We start from the raw sequence: 20,921 nt of genomic DNA, 5'->3' as shown, positions 1-20,921 counted from the left end.
ACACTTAATCAGTATGTAGATCTACACGGAATATACAGCTCTTTTGACGTGAGAGTAAGACTTCAAGGCCATTGCCATTGCTACGTAAAAAGGTTCACGACAAGGTGGATTGTACGGCCAGATATTCTCATCTCTCCCGGGAGGAATGATGCGGGCATAAGGTAGCCATATTAAGTACGGTTGTTACTATCACCCCTATTACTTAACCACGCATCACAAATCAGCTAGGATATGTATTTGCTGTGGATATACTGCTGACCCCATGAAAGCCGCATGCTGTTTGGCTAGAGATGTAGCACTTTTTACGAAGTTGTCTTATTACCATGAGGGGCAGCCTCTTCGGTGGGGAAAAGATGTACTTGATAAAGTACTCCTGACAATCGTCCTGTCGCACGAGGTAATTCCACAGACGTCGGACTCCCCGAAGCGCAGCTGCATTGGTGCCATGCTGGAATGGCGTATTGTCAAGTTCGAGTAGAACCTTGTACTTATGAATCGCCGGGCCTGAATGAACAAAATTGTCGACAACCATATTCGGCAGAAGATCAGCTGCCTTGGGGCCCTTGTCAAGTTGGTCACGTTGGATATTATACCAGTGCTGTAGTGCTTTTAGTGCGGCATGCGAAAGCGGGCTGGCGACGGGAAGATCATTAAAGTCGACGCCTGCCGTCTCCAGAAAACGTACAACATTACGCAGCACCAACTTCAGAACTGACAGGCTTAGAATGCCCCAGCTAAACTGTTCTTCGACCGATTCTCCCTGAGCGGGTTTGTTCGCCTTGCTATCTCGACCCTGTTGGGATTTGCTGTCAGCGGACTTATCGTCAAAGACATCCTCTTTCCAATCGTCTTCGATCTCATCTTCTTCGATATTCTCCGATGAGTCATAGTCGACCGGCTGTAAGTTCTCCTCAAGGTGCGGCTTGGAAAGAAGACGAGCAGCCTATAAAAAAAAAACAAGCAAAATTACGATGAGGTCAGACAGCTCGTATTTACTGTAGATATATTTATTCATATGAATACTATATTGACAGAAATCTGAGCAAGTCATGCTAGGACAGCTTGAAGTATTACATACGATTGATTGTGTGGGTGCAACAAAAACTTCTTTGTACGCTGGTCGGGCTTCGTTACGGTCGGCAGTAGAAGGTGATGTTGGCGCCTTTTCTGCCGCGAATTGCGGGAGGATTTTCATGTTCCATTTTAGTCGTTGGCGGTTTATAGCATCAAGGATGCTACTATCTTGGCCTGAAATCCGTTAGAGACAATGCTTAAATCAATCTGTGTGTTTTCTATATATGTTTTTCTGTTAGATTTTGCTAGAATTACGATAATCGACAAAATAACAAAGACGTCAATTGTTAATAACTCAGCTAGAGAAATAGACGGCAGTCGTAATCTAAGCCTACAGTAAAACGTACCGCTGTCACCGGTGGCACTCATATTTTGTGCGTTAACTGCGCCATGCGTCGAGGCCTTATTCTGAAACGCGACAGAGCTCATGGCGGCGGTTACCACACCCGCCAGATGAACTTTAAGCACTTTTTCCGCTCCTCCACCAAAGAGAGCTGCCCACATTTCTTCTGTCATCTTGTGGCTTACCAAACGAAACAGCACCTGACTGTCCCTCGTTGCAAGTGCGTGTACTGTTAGCGACAGATACACAGCGACGAAGGCCTCGCATAACAGCGTGTGCAGTTTCGGGGCGTCGTCGTCCCGATCGCGAGCCATCAGAGCGCGCAAACTCGGCACTCCTGGCCATTTTGACGGAGCCGACGTTGGTAAAAGGTCGCTGGCCGATGCCGAGCTGAGACGCTCGCGAGTCTGTGGCGCCAACAGGCTTAGGCTTCCATGCAATGCTCCTCCAAGGACTGCTGCCTGGGGCCCACCGTCTTCATCAACGGTGGATCTTGGCCCTCGACGAGTTGGCAACTTGTCGCTGTCACACAACGCCTGATAGATGCAGGCAGATAGTGAAAGACATAGATCACGTAGGACCATCACTTTCGTTAGCTCGCCGCGCTGTGGCAGTTGAAGCGACAAGTCTTGTGTAATCGTCAGTAAGATGTCGTGAGCCAATGATTGCACGTGTCGAACTGGGTCGGCCACAACCGTTTTATTTGAAGCAACACTAGCTGCTAATAATGGCAGGCTAGTCGGTACGGGCAGAGGTGACGCTAATAGCGCCTGAGGGGTACGAGTCTGCTGTAGTTCTTGCAGAAGAAGATTGAGTTCCATGCGAACAGCTGCAAGACCTCCGCCGTGTGCGCCATGAAGCGCCGAGTAACTCAGTAATGTTCGTAGAAGGGCTTCATTTGCCTGAAGTTATTTAACATTTAAAATTAGGTGATTGTTTAAATGGCGCGTGTCGTAGAAAAAGTACATCGATGGTTAAACGTCGGAAACGCGCCGACATTATTTAATGAAGTTAATGCGTCTCCTTTAATATATAAAAAAAGCTTTTCCTCGAAAAGGTAGCAAAATCGCTATATGTATTGCATCGTGGAATATCATAGTTCATAGCAGTTTACCTTTAACCAATGTTTACGACGTGCAGCCCGATCGATTTTATCCTCAAAATCTTTCTTATCCTGAAGAAGGACATCGCGCAACTTGACGGCCTCGGGTAATGCCTCGCCGGCTTCGGATGCCTCAACTCTTCCTACGAGCTGATCGGACCCCTCGTTGGCACCATAATGGCAGAGCTGCCGCAGAGCGGCCACACATTTCTCAAGCCACACATACAGCTGGAATCGTAGCAGGCCTCCGTCCACCTCGAGTCCCGTCGCAAGAGTTGACAACTCTTCCATCATAATTTTGAGGCACGCGATGAATTTCAGTTGTTGCGCCATAATGTCAATCACCTCAGACCCTTTCCGGTACGCGGCGGCTCCTCCTACTGACTGTAACAATTCAAGAGGCCAATTTGCTTTTAATTATCGATATAACGCCTATCGAATTCTACGTTGGTAACTCAAGCCAAAAACTCCCAATAATGATTTTTTCAAACGTCTACGGCTATTCTGTCTGTGATACAAATGATAAAATCTGCCACCCTATTACAGACCTTTTCATTTTCACTGGATTGCGAAGCTTTGCGGTCATGTGAAGTGCCATTTAATTGACCGCTTCTCTGTTGTTCATTTGATACGGGTTGGCTCCAGTCAAAATCCTCTGCCCTTCCGCCAACCTTATTCAGGACCGGTTGACTCCAGTCAAACGCGTCCACATTTTGCGGTTCCGGTTGAGACCAGCCATATTGTTCGGCCTTCTGAGAGACCGGCTGCGACCAATCGAAAGCGTCCGCCTGGTACATTGTAATACAGAGAAAAATAGATAAAACTGCATGTAACAAGTCACCGGTCGGCGCGGTAGCCCAAATTGAAAAAGCCAAACACCGCTAATTTTAAAGTGAAGTAGATAGAAGATATAATGACGAAAGTATCCATAATTATCATAAATATAAAAAATAATGATTTCACCTTACCTGGTTAAGGTCATTATTACCTTTTGCGAGACTACAGGCATACTCCAGTCAAAATCTTCAGCTTTTTCTTCTTTTTCTATGGGAAACGACGACACGTCTTCCTTGGACGTAAATACGTCCGTGGATTCGGAATCGAGTTGGCAGTTCGGCAATCTAGAGAGCACCTCGAGTGCTAATGGTGGACAGCCTGCGCGGAAATAGGTGTGGGCCGTTGTAAAGAATAGGCGTCGCTCGAGAGGGGTGATCGTATCGGCCCCCTGGTTGTCTGCTCCGTTGGCCACGGAGTTGAAGCCGCTGAGCATGATGGCTCGTGACTGTCGGCGGTCCTTCATGAGACGGGCAAGATTCCGCCGCACTACGAATGGATGCGTACGAAGGTAAAGATAGAAATTAAAGACAGCGGGATCCGAACCGCCGGTCTGATCTTTGCCCTCACCGGCAGTGGGCTCCCTGTACGCTGGGTGCGAACAACCAATATCCGTCTGAAGTAGTGTCGAGAGAGCGTCCTCGTAACGCTTCAAAATCCAGTAAGCCATCGAACGTATAAACGGATCAGGATGCGCCTGCGATGCATGGTAGTCTTCGCCTTTTTCATTGCATCTATGTTAAACAAAGATTGTTCATCTTACTTATTGGCACTATAGGGTTACAAAAACAACATTCACACAATACTCGGGATCAAGAGTTCGATCACATAATATTGAAATGACGAAAGGCTAGAGCTCTGTAATACCGTGTATGAATCTAATAAACATCATATGCTAGGTTCGTGCTTTGTTTTGCAAAGGCATCACGTAATGAGTAATAAGTTCGGTAATGTTAATTTAAAACTCCGCACCGTCAATAGTCTCACTGACGCAACAATGACATATTGACGACCAATGACAAATTGCCGTAACAATGTTTGTGGGAGAGATTACTCACCCCAAAACGCTATTGTAGACGGTGGGTTTTAGGGTATCAGGATACGTCGCAACCTCACCTCCATCATATAATCGTACCAGGATCATTGCGAGTTGGAGGTCGTCCAAATTATTCAGACACACTTGCACCGCTGACTTAAGATCATTGGCCAGTAGGAAAAAGGCAGCGGCATGTTTGAATTTCTGCTTGCCGAGTAACGCGTAAGCATTTTTCAGTGCCGCCCTACGCCAACGATCTTCGTTGAAATTGTTTTGGAAGAACTCTGTCATTTTTTTGTCGCTAACCGAGCGGAATAATCCAGTTAAAATGTTTTTCTTCTTCAGCGCCATGTAGTAGAAGGACGCATCGAGAGGATTTTGCTGGGACTGGAAAGCGCTTTTGGCTACACGTTCAATCAACCTCTTAAGTGATGCATTGTTTTTGCACCACCAGCCAACACCTAGGTCCTTCAGGTCAGTCCATTTAAGGTTGTTTTGATTGAGCACTAGTTGGATGAGTTCATCCTGAGTCTCCGAGTGGAATGCCCATACGATTGAGTGCGGGGCTAAGCCCTGCTTTTGTAAAGACGCACGTTCAGACAGCGGTAGACACCGCATTAAATATGTGTGATGCCGAGTGGCCAATAAATAACGAAGACCGGAGTCATCCAATGCCTCGGTGGCCGCCTCGACATTCACTTCAGTGTGATGTGACTCGTGCTTGGTTATCGATACTGAAATCGATCAAGGAGCGATTAATCAGTTACCATCTTTTCCACATGACATGACGGTCCATTTCAAATAAACCCCTTTCCTCGTCGATCTATTGTTCGCTACTGTTCTCTGATAGGAAAAATTATTACCCCCTGGTTCATGTTATAAATTTTCAGAGTGTTCGACTTACCTGTAACATTCTGCGAGAATCGTTCAGTAATGTTGGACTGGAATGAAGCAACAGAGTCTGCCAGGGCAAGTAGATGCACCTGGTCTAGATTTGACAAACCTGGTAGACTGCAGTGAGTTAATACCTGAAAGCAAATCATTCACCATTCAGTCGCTTTCATTCACTTTAACGTGTTGTAGCAAACAATTAACGATGATTTGTTTCATCCCTAATAATTACTTAAGGTCACGTAAAGATGACCATCACGTATTCAATGCATATAAACAAGTATACGTACAATCAATTCAATTATCTTTTCGCTTTATTCAGAGTGGAATCGACAGTATTCCATTAGTCGTGACCCCCTACCTGAGTAAGTATATTAGCTTGTTGTGTGTCGAAATGATTCGGATTTCGATTGGTTCTCTCCGAGGCCGAATGTGTCCTGATACGACCGGATGAATCTTCGTTCAGCGTGTTAAAGTTGTCCGTTGCGTCGTCGAACAACATTGAGTAGTCGTCGGTTTGCCGGACATTACGTTTGTGCTCGCCGTTGGTTCCAGATGTGGCCTTCCCTTTCTGATCTTTGGCCTGTTCTTGGCTTAGCACCTGGGTGTCAGCCTCAAGGAGCTTGTAAAGCGGTAGCGGTGGAATCGAGGTGATCTCCACATAGTCTAGGTGAACTTCCTCGGTAAACACGTTGTCGCCTGCTCCGGGTGAGGCTTGCGGTGTGGTTCCCGATGGCGCGGCCAACGAGTACGTTCGACTTTTGCTCCAGCTGTCCTGCGACAAGGCCTCGCGTTCCTCCTGTCCGGTGCCCTTCCTCAGGCACCGAACAAGATGAGCCAAGATGGCCTTCACGCGCTTGATCTTACCAAAGGCCAACAGCTCCATCAACTGTTTGGGATGATACTGTGGTAAAACAGGACACGCGAGGCGACTGGTCTCGAACAGACCGAAATCCGGCAGTAATTCCTTAATAAGCTGTCCTCCGGCGCCTATGTTCGAAGCGCCACCGGTTTGGCCGCCTGCAGTAGCTTGAGCTTTGTCTAAACCGATCTTGGCTGCGTTCGCAACCACCTGCAACGATGCGTTCCGTGTGAGATTGGCCGAGCTGCCCATTCTCAGTTGCGTTTCTTGCACACGACTCATGAGGTCGTCTTCATGAAGACACCGTTTTGTGTACGTTGGATCGCTAAATGTCTCCTCAGTGTTCTTGTGCACAACGTAATCTTCGGCAAGCGCTCTCTTATGGGATTTCCATTGTGAATAAACATGCATTTCGTTATCCATGCCGACGACAAGAATGCCATCCCGCACCCATGACAGCTGCATAGGAAGTGCCGGAAGACCGTCAGCTGTGTGCAGCTCAAGTCCACGGATTTGCATCCAGCGTAGACGACTCGACTCCATTTGGGGTGCCATCGATGACCGTTGCTTAAGCAATGGCCTGTGGAAGCCAGTTCTGCGGCATACCACGGTGGAAACAAAGAATAAGTCGCACTGACTTAACTGTAATCGAGCTAGTTTTAGATATAATTTAGCAAAATAATTGTAATATTTTTTTTTTTTTTTGATAACTCTAATATGAGAGTTATCAACTTGAAAATATATGATTTGACTAAAGAAATAGCTGCAGGATTTGCTTCAAGAAAATAAGTAAATAAATTACCCGGCAGAAGCGTTGGTCGACGAGGGCGCTGCATTGCATTGCGCAATGTCATAGGACACGGGCGCATAGAGCATCACCTTCGGGCCCAAAGCGACCGTAAGTATGTGCGAGCCATCTTCCGAAGACACCCAATCAAGCTGCATTAAGGATTTTTGAACTAGAACACATTGATTTCCCTGTTCAATGATCGACTTCTTGAGCGTCTGAAGGGTCGCGTAACTAGGAACGGACAGCATGCGGCTGAGATCGCTTTTCGATGATGATTCAGCTAACTTTTGTACGATGTGGTCCATCTGTACTCGACTTCGTAGGTTAGCATCATAGATTGATGTTAAGTCTACGTCATCCGTTCCCCTACCGCAGTACACTCGTGGTAACTGAACATTTCTGAAGCGAATCTATTAGAGAAGAACAAGGTCGACCCACAAGAATCACAAACAAGTCGAACAGTAAGATTCGTCATAACCTTAAAGTACTTATAGAAGCCTAGATATAGAGTGCAAGCTAAAAAATTTTGTCCAAAAAGGTTAGTTGGTTACTTGACACAGGTTTCCACAAAGACGCCGTCAATTTTATAAGAGTATTTTACCGTATTAACATTACAAAAGTCTTATCTCAAATAATCATTGCAAACGTTTTACATAGGTTTTGTTTTTAGCTTAATCTTCAGTGTGTAACGGCCATGAAATTTCATACACAAATTCAATATTAGCTCATCTCAGTATAAGCTGGAAATTTAGACCAGAAAAACAAAAAGCTCCATTAGTAATTCTGACCGTGTCTTCTAGAACCCACTCCGAGCCGCCGGTACTTTCGCACTCGTAAATGGCCACCGCGAGGTTGACGTATCGTTCGTCGGTGTTGCCTTTCGTTGGTCGAGTGAACGACGACCCCAGCTTGAAGGCCACAGCAACCCGGCCTGAGTAGGCCGCTGATACCGCCAGCGGAGAGCCGTCGACATCAATGGCGGACTCGGTCGTGTTCAGTACCATCCGCCATTCGGTCCACTGGAAGCTTTTAGAGCCGTCGTTTTTTTCGTCCTATTAGAAGAAATTCCGCACATATTTAATTCTTAATAATCTGGTCTTGTTTTTCTTAATAAAGGAGATTTATAGTTCGACACGAACATGCAGGTCACAAGTTTTAAATTCTGCCTGTTTATATAATAGTAGGCTTACCTGAGCGCATCTCCAGAATCTAGTCTTCCCATCGCTACACGCAGTACAGATCAGATAAGGCGAGAGGCAGGCCGGGTAGATATTACTCGAGCTGAGATGGCCTGCAGCCGGTTCAGCGTGAACAATTTCAACGCCGTCGGGCAGCGGCAGTTCGTGTTCACACAGCTTTTCGGTGACGATTTTAAGGGGGGATGCATGCAACAATGAATGCTCCGAGCGATCTGGTGTAGAACTACGAGAGGAATGACACGAATCTTTCGTGTCGTTAGACGTTACGAATGCTACAATGACAAACACAATGGTAAATCAAAAAATTAATTGCAATCTGTAAAAACAATACGAAGAAAACTAATATAATATTTTATTAATTAGATATAACGCAATGATAGTAATAGATTTGAAATTTGGGTGCAGAACAACGGGTATTTTACGAACTTCTAGAGAGCGAAACGAGAAATCTATGGCTACTTTTAATCTGTAATTATATAAGTTATCTTAACGTTGTACTCCTAGCTGCTGCAGTATACGTACGATTCGTATCAGGGAGATCCTGTTTTAGATTATTCCTATTATTGGTAACTGCTAAATCTTCTTTAATCATCTCCGAAAGGCTGTGCCCGTCTGGATGTTGACGTTGGTTCGCTGAGTCGTTAACGTTGTGTGTTGAAGCAATCGTTAGTTTCCACATATGAATAACACTTCTACGATCCTTCTTTTCAATAACGACTAGATAAAAAGGCTCCCTGAAAATGGCCGAGTGCTGCAATTCTATATAGGCCTTGAAGCTCCTTCCCAAACGCATAAACTGCATGGAACCGTCACCGCATACACCAAGGATCAAAGTTTCCTAAGGAAAAAGGCGATAAAGTATAAAAATTGAGCTCATAATATAGTCATATATCTTATCTCAAATATTCAAACGAAGACGCTAATCTTATGGAATTATAGTTATGAACATTGTTGCATCAAACACAAACAGAACCCTGCCATTTACTGCTACTACTCTGAGATGGCTAAGATAAACTGAATCTGGTTTCAATTTCTATTGCACAAAAGTTTAATATTTAGTTCTGAAGTATTTTGCGATTCGAAGGTACGTAGAGCAAAGGGCGAGTGTCTGCACGCACCTGGAAGACATGCAATAACTGCGTATGCTGCCAGTCGGCGACGGCGTCTGCAATGGCATCTAGCTCAATGATGCATCCGGGTCTTGCAGTACTCTGCAACGATACGATGTTGAAGCCTTCCAATAGCTGTTGAACATGCGTTCGTTGTCCGCCAGGACCGTCATGTAATGACAATGAGCTGGCCGCCGAGCTAACGCTCATTGTATCAATTGCTTGCTGTTGTCTTTTGCGAGCCATTACCAATTCTGCCAGAAGACTGCGTGCATCAATAAGCGCCTGGAAAGGAACAATAACAATATTAGAGTGGTATGACAAGGTTACAACGCCTACAAAGCTCTACTTTATGTCCCCGAGGGAGCCGTATCCGTATGTAAACAGGAGTTTTTTTTACATATGTAGTATAGTATCAAATGCTTTGTAGATGTAACAGTCTCGCGACCGTTACCTGATAGACGCGAAGTCTGGTACCATCAGATGCGACGAAACAGGCCGAAGGCGAATTCGACACGGTGCCTAATGTCGACGAAGGAAGTAGTGTTGGTATCCAAGCGACGTTCGAAAACGCCGATAGATGCAGGCTGTTAATACGTGCGAGTTCGCTAATGCCGCCCGATTTGCTGAGCGGGCCAACACTCTCCACTTTCCACAAGATAAGTTCTGAGCAGAATCCCCCATTACGGCCGCTCACGCATTCACTTGTTGGCGATAGAGTAGTCTGTGGTGAGTTATGGTGAGACGTTGTCAGCAGTAGCGGCAAGACCGGATGGCATGTAATATCGTTGATCCGGAATCGATGACCACACACGCGCTTATTTGAGTGCGTGACACTTAGCACATGTGTCAAACTTTCCTCATCCTTGAATGTCAGATACCACAGGTTCAGAGACCCGTTTGAGTGTTTCGAGATCATCGACACTGTTGGAGTGCAGGTCCATTCCTTAGCTTGTAACATAAGATCCTTGGTGGCGTCGCCCCCTGGTGTACTTTCGAGAGCTCCCAGTCCCCGCAGGACTGTCTTAAGGTCAAGACCAGCTGTCGGCAGATAAAGCGAGATATTCTGCGACATAGTCGCCGCATCTCCAAGAGCGATAGCGTTGGAGATTCGCGAATTAAAACTGACCTGCGGCTGGCGGAATGCTCCTGGAAGAGATTCATCGAGATAGTCGACTATCCACACGAGGAAGCTGCCATCAATTGGATGAACTGAGAATAGCAGATCACTGGTTTTGTGCCATTGTTTTAGTAGTGCTTCAAGTTTACTCTCAAGCGCTTCACCTAAACAGTGATCAGCATCCTTGGGTACGTTAATTGGTGCGGGGCCGTGTTTCTCGTTAGAGCCATTCGAAGCCGTCGACTCAGAGTGAGAGATTTTATCATCTTTGGAGTGCGCAGTAGGCGAGCGGTCAGACATGACCTCGTCTGCCGGCAGCGCCTCTTCAGCAGGTTCTGGTTTGTTGCGTTCCGCTTCTTCAGCTTCCTGCTGTTTACGGATAGCTTCTTGAAACGCTTTAACTGACAGATCATGCAGGAGTTTTTCCGCACCCCGACTAAAACAAATCTCTTTATTGTTCAGCCAATGTAGAACAAAATGGCCGCCCGCGTCATCTGCGCGATCCTCATCTGACCGCATGGCCGGTACGAGCGGAATATCTGTAAAAACAGAAAAACGTAGGACAAATTACTCCGCCCACTAATGTTTATACACTAGTACAAAAGACACGCAAAATAATGCTATTCATGTGTACTAAACTTGATGCGGCTTCCAACATACCTGATTCAGCATTAATCGACGCTGCCAAATGAAAGTGGACGCCAGGTGCAACTCCACTGCCCTGCAGGGCAAAGTTGTGGAAGTCATTAATAGAGAACGAGCTCGGTAAAGAGGGCATTGTTTCGACAGGAGCTCCGTTGGCAATGATGCCTGTGGTGTCGTTGGTTCCAGCGGGGGTTGTTCCTACCGGCAATGATCCACCTCCATGTTTCGCCTTGTGCTCGCTGAGCGACTTGATGTGTTTCAGCTTGCTCATAATCTTATTCTTATGTCGCTGCACCTTCGGCTGTTGATTAGCGAACGCCTCGATCTGGCTAAGATTAATGAGTCCATCTTCCGGTAACAATGTTTGAGACCATAATCGGCAAATACTGTCTTTACAAGAGGTGACTAGCATATTAGCGACACAGCCACGAGGCATATACTTAGACGTGTGACGCCACGAAAGTGCCGTGACAGCTCGTGGGTGCGGGAGATAAACGAAATTGAAGAGCTTCTGTTGAGGCTTCTTATCGCCATTGGCTAAAGGGAAAGAATATAAGGGATAAGATTAGTCGCACTGATAATGCAAATACTTGTTGCTGTATTTGAAAATAATTCCGAAACCACAATGGCAGGATTCCGGCAGAGCTCACTTATTGTAAGGAGAATATTTTCTGAATATCGTATAACTGTAATAATTAAACTTTTAATCTACGAGAGACTTTTTACTAGGGACCTCACTCTATCGTTTAACACGTTTTTTCTGCAAACAGAACTTTGTCTGTTTCTATACATAGCTAACAAGACTTACCATCGCAGGTCTCGTACCAAACCTTAGCAAGGCGGTCATTTCGACCCGCTGTGGCAAACATGGTTCCATCGTTGGCGAACTTGAGAAAGTGCACCGACGACGAAGTCGCAATCTGCCACGATTTGAGCCATGGACTTGAATCCGAAATAGGCTCGTCATCCTCCGCTCCCATCGTAAATTTAACACCTGTAGAAATAAACACAACGAAAAAAATTCAAAAATAGAAGGGCATACCTTTATCGCTAACGCCATAAATATCCCTACCTGCTAGTTACGGATCTAGCGAGGCGTTGATCCTGGTGAATAGATTATAGTAACGTGTTACAGCGATTTTTAGCTTTACTTTGACATTTTTTAAGCATGTACGATTTGATCTACACAAAAGAGTTATTCCGTGCCTTTTTCCGAGCAAACAGGTCGAGTACAAAAGCCTCATTCATTCTAATTAGATAGTTAACCTGACGGGTATAGATTGAATCGATGCAACTGCATTAGGTAGAGCTACACGTCGACAGTGAGCATTTGCAGTGTTAGCCGTTATCGTTTCCTACGTACCCTCAGCTGTCTCATCCTTAGGGAGATAGTTCCACAATTCGAGATTGGATTCGGTGGCAACGAGCAATCTCGTGGCTGAGATATTCCATGAAATCACTTTGACGGGACATCCGATGTCCACGGACGCTGTCTCCACCCAGCGATAATCGAGTTTCTAAATTTACAGAATAAAAAGCCAAAATAAGGTGTCGACGACTCGTATTTGTACCGGGTAGATTTGGCGAAGTCAGAGGCACCATCGTAGGTCTGCAGGTAATTCATGCGGTAGTTTCCTTAATAATTAATTCGCCTAATTATTTAGTCCCTTTTTTGAAATGAATACGAAACATTTCAGATAATGGTCTATTGCTCTTTGTTTTAAGCTTACTAAGAACTTCGAGATGACACTTACAACTTCACATTAGTATGCTAATTATCTTACGGTCAGCATGCAGAAGATATACATTAGTTTGGCCAACATTTTTTAATACTCACGTGCGCCGAGTTATTGTTTAGAAGAGGCGACGGCTCAAAGATTGAGATCTTCTTAGCATAGGCAGCAGCAATTTTTCCAACGTCATTAGAACAATCCAGCGAAGTAACCTGCAACAAGCAGTGATGTATCGTATTAAGCGTGCGACAATTACAAAAGAGGTTACGTATAAGAGGCGCCTGTAAACTTTTGTGGCATCGATTCGGTGTGTCAGTTTTGGATAAGTTGTAGTTTTTAGTTGCCATGGCACAATAACAGGACTTAATTTCGACGGCTGGCGTAGATACACGAAGTAGAAAAATTCGACCGGAAAGGCACCATAGCGGAAAAGAATATAGCTATACCGTTATGCATCTTCTAATTATTGACATGGAGCTAAAAATGTGTAGTCTTCAGAGATCATAAGTAATCTACAGTATCACAGAAAGAACATCTGTAATAATCTTAGATAAAACAGCACAGCTTTAAAAGTTTCCATTAGTGAAAAACAAACCTGCACGTTCCCATGGCACACTCCCGCAATTATTTGAACCCTCTCGAGCTCCGATGACAAAATGACGATATTACAACCCGCGGCATACACCTAAAACAAACAAACGCCACAATATTATGATACAAATCTATGTAAATGATTAAATTAGAAATTTTAACAAAAGACGGAATACTATTGGAGACTGTTTTGCCATCTGGAATAAACGAATTTCTCAGGACGCGTTCAACGCTCAGTCAATATATGTGCTTTGTTCTGATAATACCAGTCAGTCAATAGGTTGCGCTGAATTACAGAGAAAGAGTAATTCATTGAGTATGGAACCAGCCTTTCAAATGTACGTTTCAAAGTAAAAAGGTGAACTAATGCTAAGAGAATCGACGAGCATCTCTTACTAATCTTATATATGTAATGTATATGGACGTATGTACGTAACTTATATGTACGTAAATAGTTCGACACTAGGATGTAAAATGTGTCGTCCTTCTAAACAGACCTTTGCCAACACGTAATTCGATGATAACATTCACTCTGAAAACCCAACCGTCTCTTCTTATTTTCTTATTCTTATTCCATATATTTAACTCTTTACTTGAATTAGATTTCTCAAAAGTTTTAAAAAACTCAGCACTGATTTTCGCGTGTTTTGTTGTAGCGTACAGTTGTTGGTAGGGGAACATTTATCGTTGCTTACGAGACGAAAATAGCCGATATTTGTATACCTAATTGCTATGGCTGTACCCTATGATTAGATTCGTATTTTACGTGCGCATATATAGATATATAGACGAAAACTGCCGGATACTTTAGCTCGCTCAGAAACTATACGGGAAATAGAAGGACAATCGTCGTCTGTACAACTCTGTAGCTACTGCCAATCTTCTTTTTATGTTCAACGCTACACTCTCACTTATGGTTATTGCAAATATAATGCTCAGCTGTAGGGCCATTGAATTTACTGTATTGTTAAGGTGATGATCGTGAGAAGAAGATTTTCCAATGCTGTCTCTTGTTACGTTTACGTAATAAGAATAATGCAAGCGCGACGGTTGTACAACTACTAAACTTTAAATGATGTATTCGTATACTTCGTGGCCTTTATTCATTTGCGATAAAAAAGGTTGGCTTAGAGGGCAGAATGCTTCCTTAGATGGGATTTGGAGGTTTGATAGTATAAACGACACTTACATTGTAATGACTACTTGAACACTAATGTCTTATTCCCCAGCGGTGGACAACCACCAAGAAGGCTATCAAAATGCGTCTAAAAAAAAGTCGTATCTAAGCGTATTATAGCTTAATTTTCACTCCACCAAGTTTATCCAAATTTCTGCGGATGTAATTTGCTCGATTCGCCTTAATCATCAAAAATACAACGCTCGAATTATATGTACTGCAGCCACAGCAGTATGTTCGACCTTGAACAATCAAAAAACCCTTGAAAATCTGTGGCAGACGATATGACATTAGGTAAAACTGTTTCATTCTAGAAAACCCAATATCTATCTACTTTGTCGAAAGGTTTCGGCGAGAGATCACGATCTCTCGACCAATCTATTCATATTTTTCGTTCAATTTCTATCAAAAGCACATTGTGATGGGAGAAGAGGTACGGAATAGAGTGCCCGCTAAAGCCGCACTCCGACACATGTGTTCCATAGATATACCTATCATAGGCATTAGGTGCAGAGAAAACAAGAAATATAGTGCCACGCTTCTAACTGCTGAGGTTTGATCAATCATCTGAATTGACCCTCCATCAAGTTAGTCGCCACCAGCGCGGAAACTTAACAAGCTACTGGCGTACCAAATAACTAACTACCACCGTGTGCGTATCATAGCAAATATATTACCAGTATAAACTTTGCTCATTCAATTTTTTACACACGCTGTTTTTCAACACAAATAAACTGATACTAAATTATATAGTTGTGAATCTTCTTATGTTCAGACGCATGTTTTATTGTGATGCGTCTGATACGTGTATTTTATGTCCCTACGTATACACTGGCTAAGCTGAACTACTTGCACTGTCGAAATCTTAACGCTTTATTGAATGTCTTTTCTTCTTTTCTCACAGGTATTGGACTATTATTTTGATCTTCAGGTCTCATTTAGACTCTTTTCTTATAAAAATAGTATTGGTGGCCTTATTTAGACTTTTGATTAAAAGTTGCGTTGAATGATATACTACGTTCATTGTGAGGACAACGGACACTGCTCGACAGTCCCGTAAGCTCGCGAAATTCCTCTTGTTCTCATGAATCTGATTTGCCACCTTTACATTCAGAATGAAACAAGCTATTTTACAAGAACAACGCGACCCAATTATCGTTAAATTGATGAAACGTTTGTCAAAAGTTATTTCAGAATTATTAATTTTTACTTCAATGTATACCCAGATACGTTTGACAACATCCATATCTTTTAATTGGCGGCTAAAAACCCAGACGTGGAAAAGGCAAAGATTTAAAGGTTACGCGTGTTAATCAAGCCACATTTTCCTTAATGGCAAATATTATGAGAGGAATTGAAGTCGACGTACAGCGTTCATTCAACGATTTACCATAAAGTGTCGCCTTCATTTCAATTACGATTTGATGACGACTCAACCAGTGCTCTAGATAGGTCATGTCTTACTATGGGGAAAAAACTATAGGTCTGCAACGAAGTAAAGTCACCTATAAAGCGTATCTTTCTCACCGCAAAAAAGAATCTATTATCCCGCCTCCAAATGATGAGCCTACAAATGTCGTGATTCATAAGAGGCCAAGGACTGGCGAGTTAGTGGGTACATGTAGGCTTTTTCATGTACAACGTGTGTTTGTATATTTAATATAGTAAGATCTACGACAGTTTCGATTAACCGAGATCGGTGTGCTCCGTTTTTGATCTACGCACATCACAGGGATGGAGTCCCCCCAATAACCCAAATTCGGAACCAGAAACCGATCTAAATGATTTTTATTGTCAAAATAAACAACTCCCTGCTAAAGTTCCTTTGTTTAATAACGTATATGTATCCTAGCACGAACTAGAACTTGCAGCCAGTTTGCGTTTTCTTCGTGCAAAAGACAAGCCTGGTGGGTGCGTTATTTTTAGCAAATGGAACAATCGTCTTCAAGTTGACTAGCTGGCTGGCTGGCTGGCTGGCTTGCTTTCGCCTATCCACCACCGTTGTTGAACTAGTTGAGACCTTCTACGCAGCAAACTCTGTCCCGCGTTTGTAGGAAACCCCACGCACTTGAACCGTTTGCTCTCTCTGCACTTGCGCCCCTGACAGCGCTCTTCTATTGAAAAGCAGCCAGCCCAGATCAACAAGATCTAATCAAATACGCTACACATTTCATAACATATTGATACACTAACGATGTTTACCCATAAATTGCTTTATTCCCCTGTAACACTAAAAAGATTAGCTCAGCGATATGTATGTGCCGTGAAATATTTAAGCTTAGCTCAGTCAGAAGAGAAGTGTTACTTTTAACTTAAGCACACATTTGGTTACATTTTTCATACTGTTTTTAAAATAAAAGGGCAAGTTTTTAAAATAGAAGATTTATTTGTACAATTTAAAATTTGCACAGCAATACGCAACTGTAGGCGAATTTCTTCTTTTCAGTCGATTCAGGAAATTTTTATGTCACCCTTTTCTGCTGCCACTCTTTCCAAGTTAACGCAATTTACAGTGAATAGATGAAAATAGCGGCAGCGGGGTCTAGGGATAGCTAATGCGCATCTCATCGAGTACGCTGCCATCGTCAGCAAGAACGTGCGGCCGTCGCTGGCTTAAATTTCAACACTGGCAAATGGACACCATATCGTTTCATAAATCTGTTGCGGAACCCTCAACTAGTTTTAGTAGGACATATCCCGACTGGGCCTTTTATTTAGTAGAAGAAATCCTTGATAGCGAACGGAAAAGCTGATTCCGAAAACTTCTTGGAATGCTAAAAACAACCGCAAGCATTAGAAAAAGAAAATAGGGTACCTTTTTGTGCGGGTTCTGACCCCTCACGTACGATGTTTACATAGCTAACAGCACCATTTGGAGTATCTCCTACAAGTGTACTTAATTCACGTGATCGACAAACATCATCAACCGCAATTGTACTTTAACTGCGTCATGTTTATACGATTTTTTATAAAAAAAAAAAAAGTCACATTTATAACGCTCATTAAACTAGTTCAGCTTTGTCTATCCTAACTGGTATCATGCGACTCGGCACTGTAACATGTACTTCACTAATATTACTACGCTATTAGAAAAAGAAGTACGGGATAAGCCAAAGCTTCTATCGACCAACACTCATTTTGGCCGCGGATTAACCTGGCTGCAGTAACAGCAATTTCTAGACAAAAGAAACAACGAAAGTCCAATTCTCGTCGATACGAGGAAAAGGACAACTTTTCATGGAAGCAGGGACGGCGGTCACCGCATGATGTGCTACAGTATTATTCACCGATACGCATTATCTTAGTACTTTCATGAAGATGCACCCTTACACCAAACTAAAAGTTGATGTAGTTTTTTTTTTGTCACGGAGTCCATTACGCCCACTGTCTCAAAGACTCTCCAGACAACACATTTTCTTTACTAGCTATAGAGTGAAGTCCACATAATAAATATATCAGCAAGTGTCATATAAATGCGATTTACGAAGTCGTCATTAGATGAAGTGAGCGTTGCAAGGTTGAAAGGATTTGAGACACACAAGGAGGAAAACCTTACACAGAGCTGAAGGCAGATAATGGCTGAAACGCTACATATAGGAATGTAGTACGAGGGTATGACATTTGCAATCGTTAGATGGCTCCCGCCAACTCCATAGGGCCGATTTCATTAACTCTGTTAAGAGTCAACTCAAACTAAACTCCGGAAGCCGTTCGCAGTAAACTGACTGCTCCCAGAAGTCTCCTTTACTTTTTCATTGAGCCTCGCACTTATCTTTGCAAAAATACCCACTGATGGCACAAAACTGCTACAATCTTAATTATAAAAAGTGTATATATTCTCCTATCTTGTGCCACATCGCACTCGCAAGACTTGCCAAATCCGAAAAGCCTGCGCTACGACTCAAACGTTCGATATTAAATAAGCCATAAATACAATTATCTAAGGCGGACTGGCTTTAACCTTTAATTCACTATATTGGGAAGCTAAATTGTTAAGATTTTACCAAGTAGCTATCTAAAAAAATGCGAATTACCTGTTTCACCGGCGTTTCATTGTCTGCTAGTTTTAGATACTATAGATATATACACTATAAAAAGCACTTATAAGCTTGTCCTGTCTTTCCTACCGGATTACCTAGTTTGTTTGTAAATGATCTTGTTTTGTTTATTTGTTTGATTATTACCATAGATCGATGGCACTATGTGTCTACAGTTAGCAAACGTAAGTTCCTAATGCAAATGAAACTTACCGTAAATGGGACCCCCTCAACCGACCCGACGGAATAACAATAATCCCCTGGGTTTACGGCCCCCGTCAACACTTGGTGTAGGTTCATCCTCGTCGTTCCCAAGCAGCAACCGGCCTCTAAGGGGCAATAGCTCTCGTCTGCCAATGATCACGACGATCCATTGAGATACTCCGAGGTTACAGCGCAGCACACACTGGGAGGAACGCAGCCACTTAGTTCGTAAAATTCTCGCGGATAGCTTGATTGATAGGTAAATGAGTTCAGCTGGTGAGTCGCGAAATCCAAAAACTGCTAAAGAGGGCACTTAGACAACGGAGGATGTCACTCACAAAAAAAACGACTACCATGTACTCACGAAGATACTCACGGGGAGCAGTTACGCTTAACACCCACGAATTTGCAAACAAATAAATAAGGAAACACGTTAAAAAATCACTGTAACAACGGCGGCGACAGCGGAAACGATGTGTCTGCTTTTGGTTTCTTTTCGAATAAGCACAATCTCCCCACTTGAGCTGTGTATTTTTTTCAAGGTATATGTACTTTACCGGCTTGACTTGTTTCACTCTGTGTACCGCAATTCGTAATCAAACATTTATACACATATTTGTACTCTGTCCTCAGGTGATACACGATTGATTAACCGATCTTTGAGTCTCTGTATTCCAAACCTATTCGCACTTGCTTTGCTCACCTACGACGACCAAATCACAATCAGCGTATGCTCTTCTATTGTAGTGCAATTTTACGATACGACAATTTCCCTGCGAAGCCAACTTGGGGAAGTCGTCATTGTTACGGACTAGTTAAACGGCGTAAGGCGATTCCTTGCTCGGGATAGCTGTTTGGTAGGAAATCCCTAGTTGGTCGCTACGTCAACTCATGCTTGAATCGGCGTCTATTCGCTAATACTCTTTACTCGCGGACAATGGCAATTACGAACCGTAGAGTTACGCCGTGCTTCACGCCAACCTCTTCGTCACATTAAACCTTGTTGTTGTGATTGTTGTTGTCGTCGTCTAACGATGTATGCAATATGCCTGACAGCCGGGGAGTTAGTTATCGGTGAGAACATTTAACTGCGGCTGATCGATGGTAGAGCTGTCGCCGGAAGTCGAAGGGTTTGGCAATGGCATCACTGAGAACAACCAGCAAAATATCAATAGCAGTAAATTCACGAGCACCAACACTGAAGTGGGAACATTGACAGCAGACAAAGCTAATGCTGCGCCCAGTCACTTAATCACAATGCGATCAGGTCGATATTAATATGATCGCAGACGATATAGACGTTAATCACACATGCAGATTGCATATAATTGCAACTACTGTCAGTGAGCTATTGCTATTGTAGCAATGGCAGCTCAGGATACGAACTCACCCTCGACTACCGTTCCTGACGATGATCACCGCAAGGAATAAGGTGTAAATATACGGTGCTTCTGTTAGTAAATGGAGTCTTGTGGAGTAAATGCCGTTGATTAGAAAAACAGGGTTGCGGTAACTAATCAGATCGATAAGCGTCACACGTAATACGTATACGTGAGGGATACAGATGGAAAGCCTTTTCGATCGTTCTCTGGGCTCTGTGGGCGTTTTGACAAACCCCTCGGCAACGACAGCAACTACGAAATGGTGACGGCGGTAGCTGCAGCGAATATTTCGTTAGCACAGATTCTTATGGTGGCTGCCGACTGGGGCCTACACAGAAAGATGACTTGTCGTATATCGACTCCACTCAATTGTATAGTGAATTTCACACTATTATCACTGACCAATATCTTTCTTTCTCACGTTAACATTAATTTCCTTGTTAAATATGATCAGCTAGGCCACTGCTAAGTCTTGTCTACATTAGTAACGGCTAGAGAGTAGAACAACTAGCAAACCGTCGGGCCGTGTGAGAAAAGGAGCACCTTTCCACCCCCTTCTCTCAATCTTCACTGTGGGTATATAGTTTCCCCGCCCGTCTTCACTGGCCTTTCCAGTGTAATTTTTTTTCAGGGGAAACGATTATCAATGTCTGTTAGGTTGTCGTCGCTAAATAGTCCTGGATACTCACACTGTTTCCACAAATTGTATTGTCTCAACGAGCAGCAGCTGTAATACACTCAGCACCAACAAACATTTCTCCTGCCGCACTTGGAGGTCTTGTGAATCGAGCC

At 43.5% G+C, this 20,921-nt stretch overlaps 1 protein-coding gene across 3 annotated transcripts in view; it reads right to left on the bottom strand.

The window, feature by feature from the left end:
- Rbcn-3A (rabconnectin-3 alpha) overlaps window positions 1-20,052 on the bottom strand; it is a 31,925-nt gene extending 11,873 nt beyond the window's left edge. For all 3 annotated transcript variants that reach the window (XM_022843291.2, XM_022843292.2, XM_022843293.2), the window contains exons 1-21: window positions 18,757-20,052; window positions 13,334-13,423; window positions 12,843-12,950; window positions 12,369-12,522; window positions 11,814-11,999; window positions 11,021-11,542; window positions 9,695-10,899; window positions 9,250-9,525; window positions 8,654-8,969; window positions 8,123-8,403; window positions 7,721-7,984; window positions 6,945-7,342; window positions 5,642-6,737; window positions 5,294-5,417; window positions 4,412-5,123; window positions 3,508-4,087; window positions 3,068-3,307; window positions 2,532-2,903; window positions 1,422-2,319; window positions 1,079-1,248; window positions 323-943 (exon numbers count right to left, since the gene is read on the bottom strand). In XM_022843291.2, the coding sequence (XP_022699026.1) occupies window positions 323-943; window positions 1,079-1,248; window positions 1,422-2,319; window positions 2,532-2,903; window positions 3,068-3,307; window positions 3,508-4,087; window positions 4,412-5,123; window positions 5,294-5,417; window positions 5,642-6,737; window positions 6,945-7,342; window positions 7,721-7,984; window positions 8,123-8,403; window positions 8,654-8,969; window positions 9,250-9,525; window positions 9,695-10,899; window positions 11,021-11,542; window positions 11,814-11,999; window positions 12,369-12,522; window positions 12,843-12,950; window positions 13,334-13,423; window positions 18,757-18,843 (8,700 nt within the window). In that variant the 5' untranslated portion in view covers window positions 18,844-20,052. The remainder of the gene's footprint in view (window positions 1-322; window positions 944-1,078; window positions 1,249-1,421; window positions 2,320-2,531; window positions 2,904-3,067; window positions 3,308-3,507; window positions 4,088-4,411; window positions 5,124-5,293; window positions 5,418-5,641; window positions 6,738-6,944; window positions 7,343-7,720; window positions 7,985-8,122; window positions 8,404-8,653; window positions 8,970-9,249; window positions 9,526-9,694; window positions 10,900-11,020; window positions 11,543-11,813; window positions 12,000-12,368; window positions 12,523-12,842; window positions 12,951-13,333; window positions 13,424-18,756) is intronic.
- Between the last annotated feature and the right edge of the window lie 869 nt (window positions 20,053-20,921).

Source organism: Varroa jacobsoni, unplaced genomic scaffold (genome assembly GCF_002532875.2).
Source record: "Varroa jacobsoni isolate VJ856 unplaced genomic scaffold, vjacob_1.0 scaffold_1054, whole genome shotgun sequence".
In the NCBI taxonomy this organism is placed as follows: domain Eukaryota; kingdom Metazoa; phylum Arthropoda; class Arachnida; order Mesostigmata; family Varroidae; genus Varroa; species Varroa jacobsoni.
Note: the sequence above shows the minus strand (reverse complement) of the source record. Positions and strands in the feature narration are given on the sequence as shown.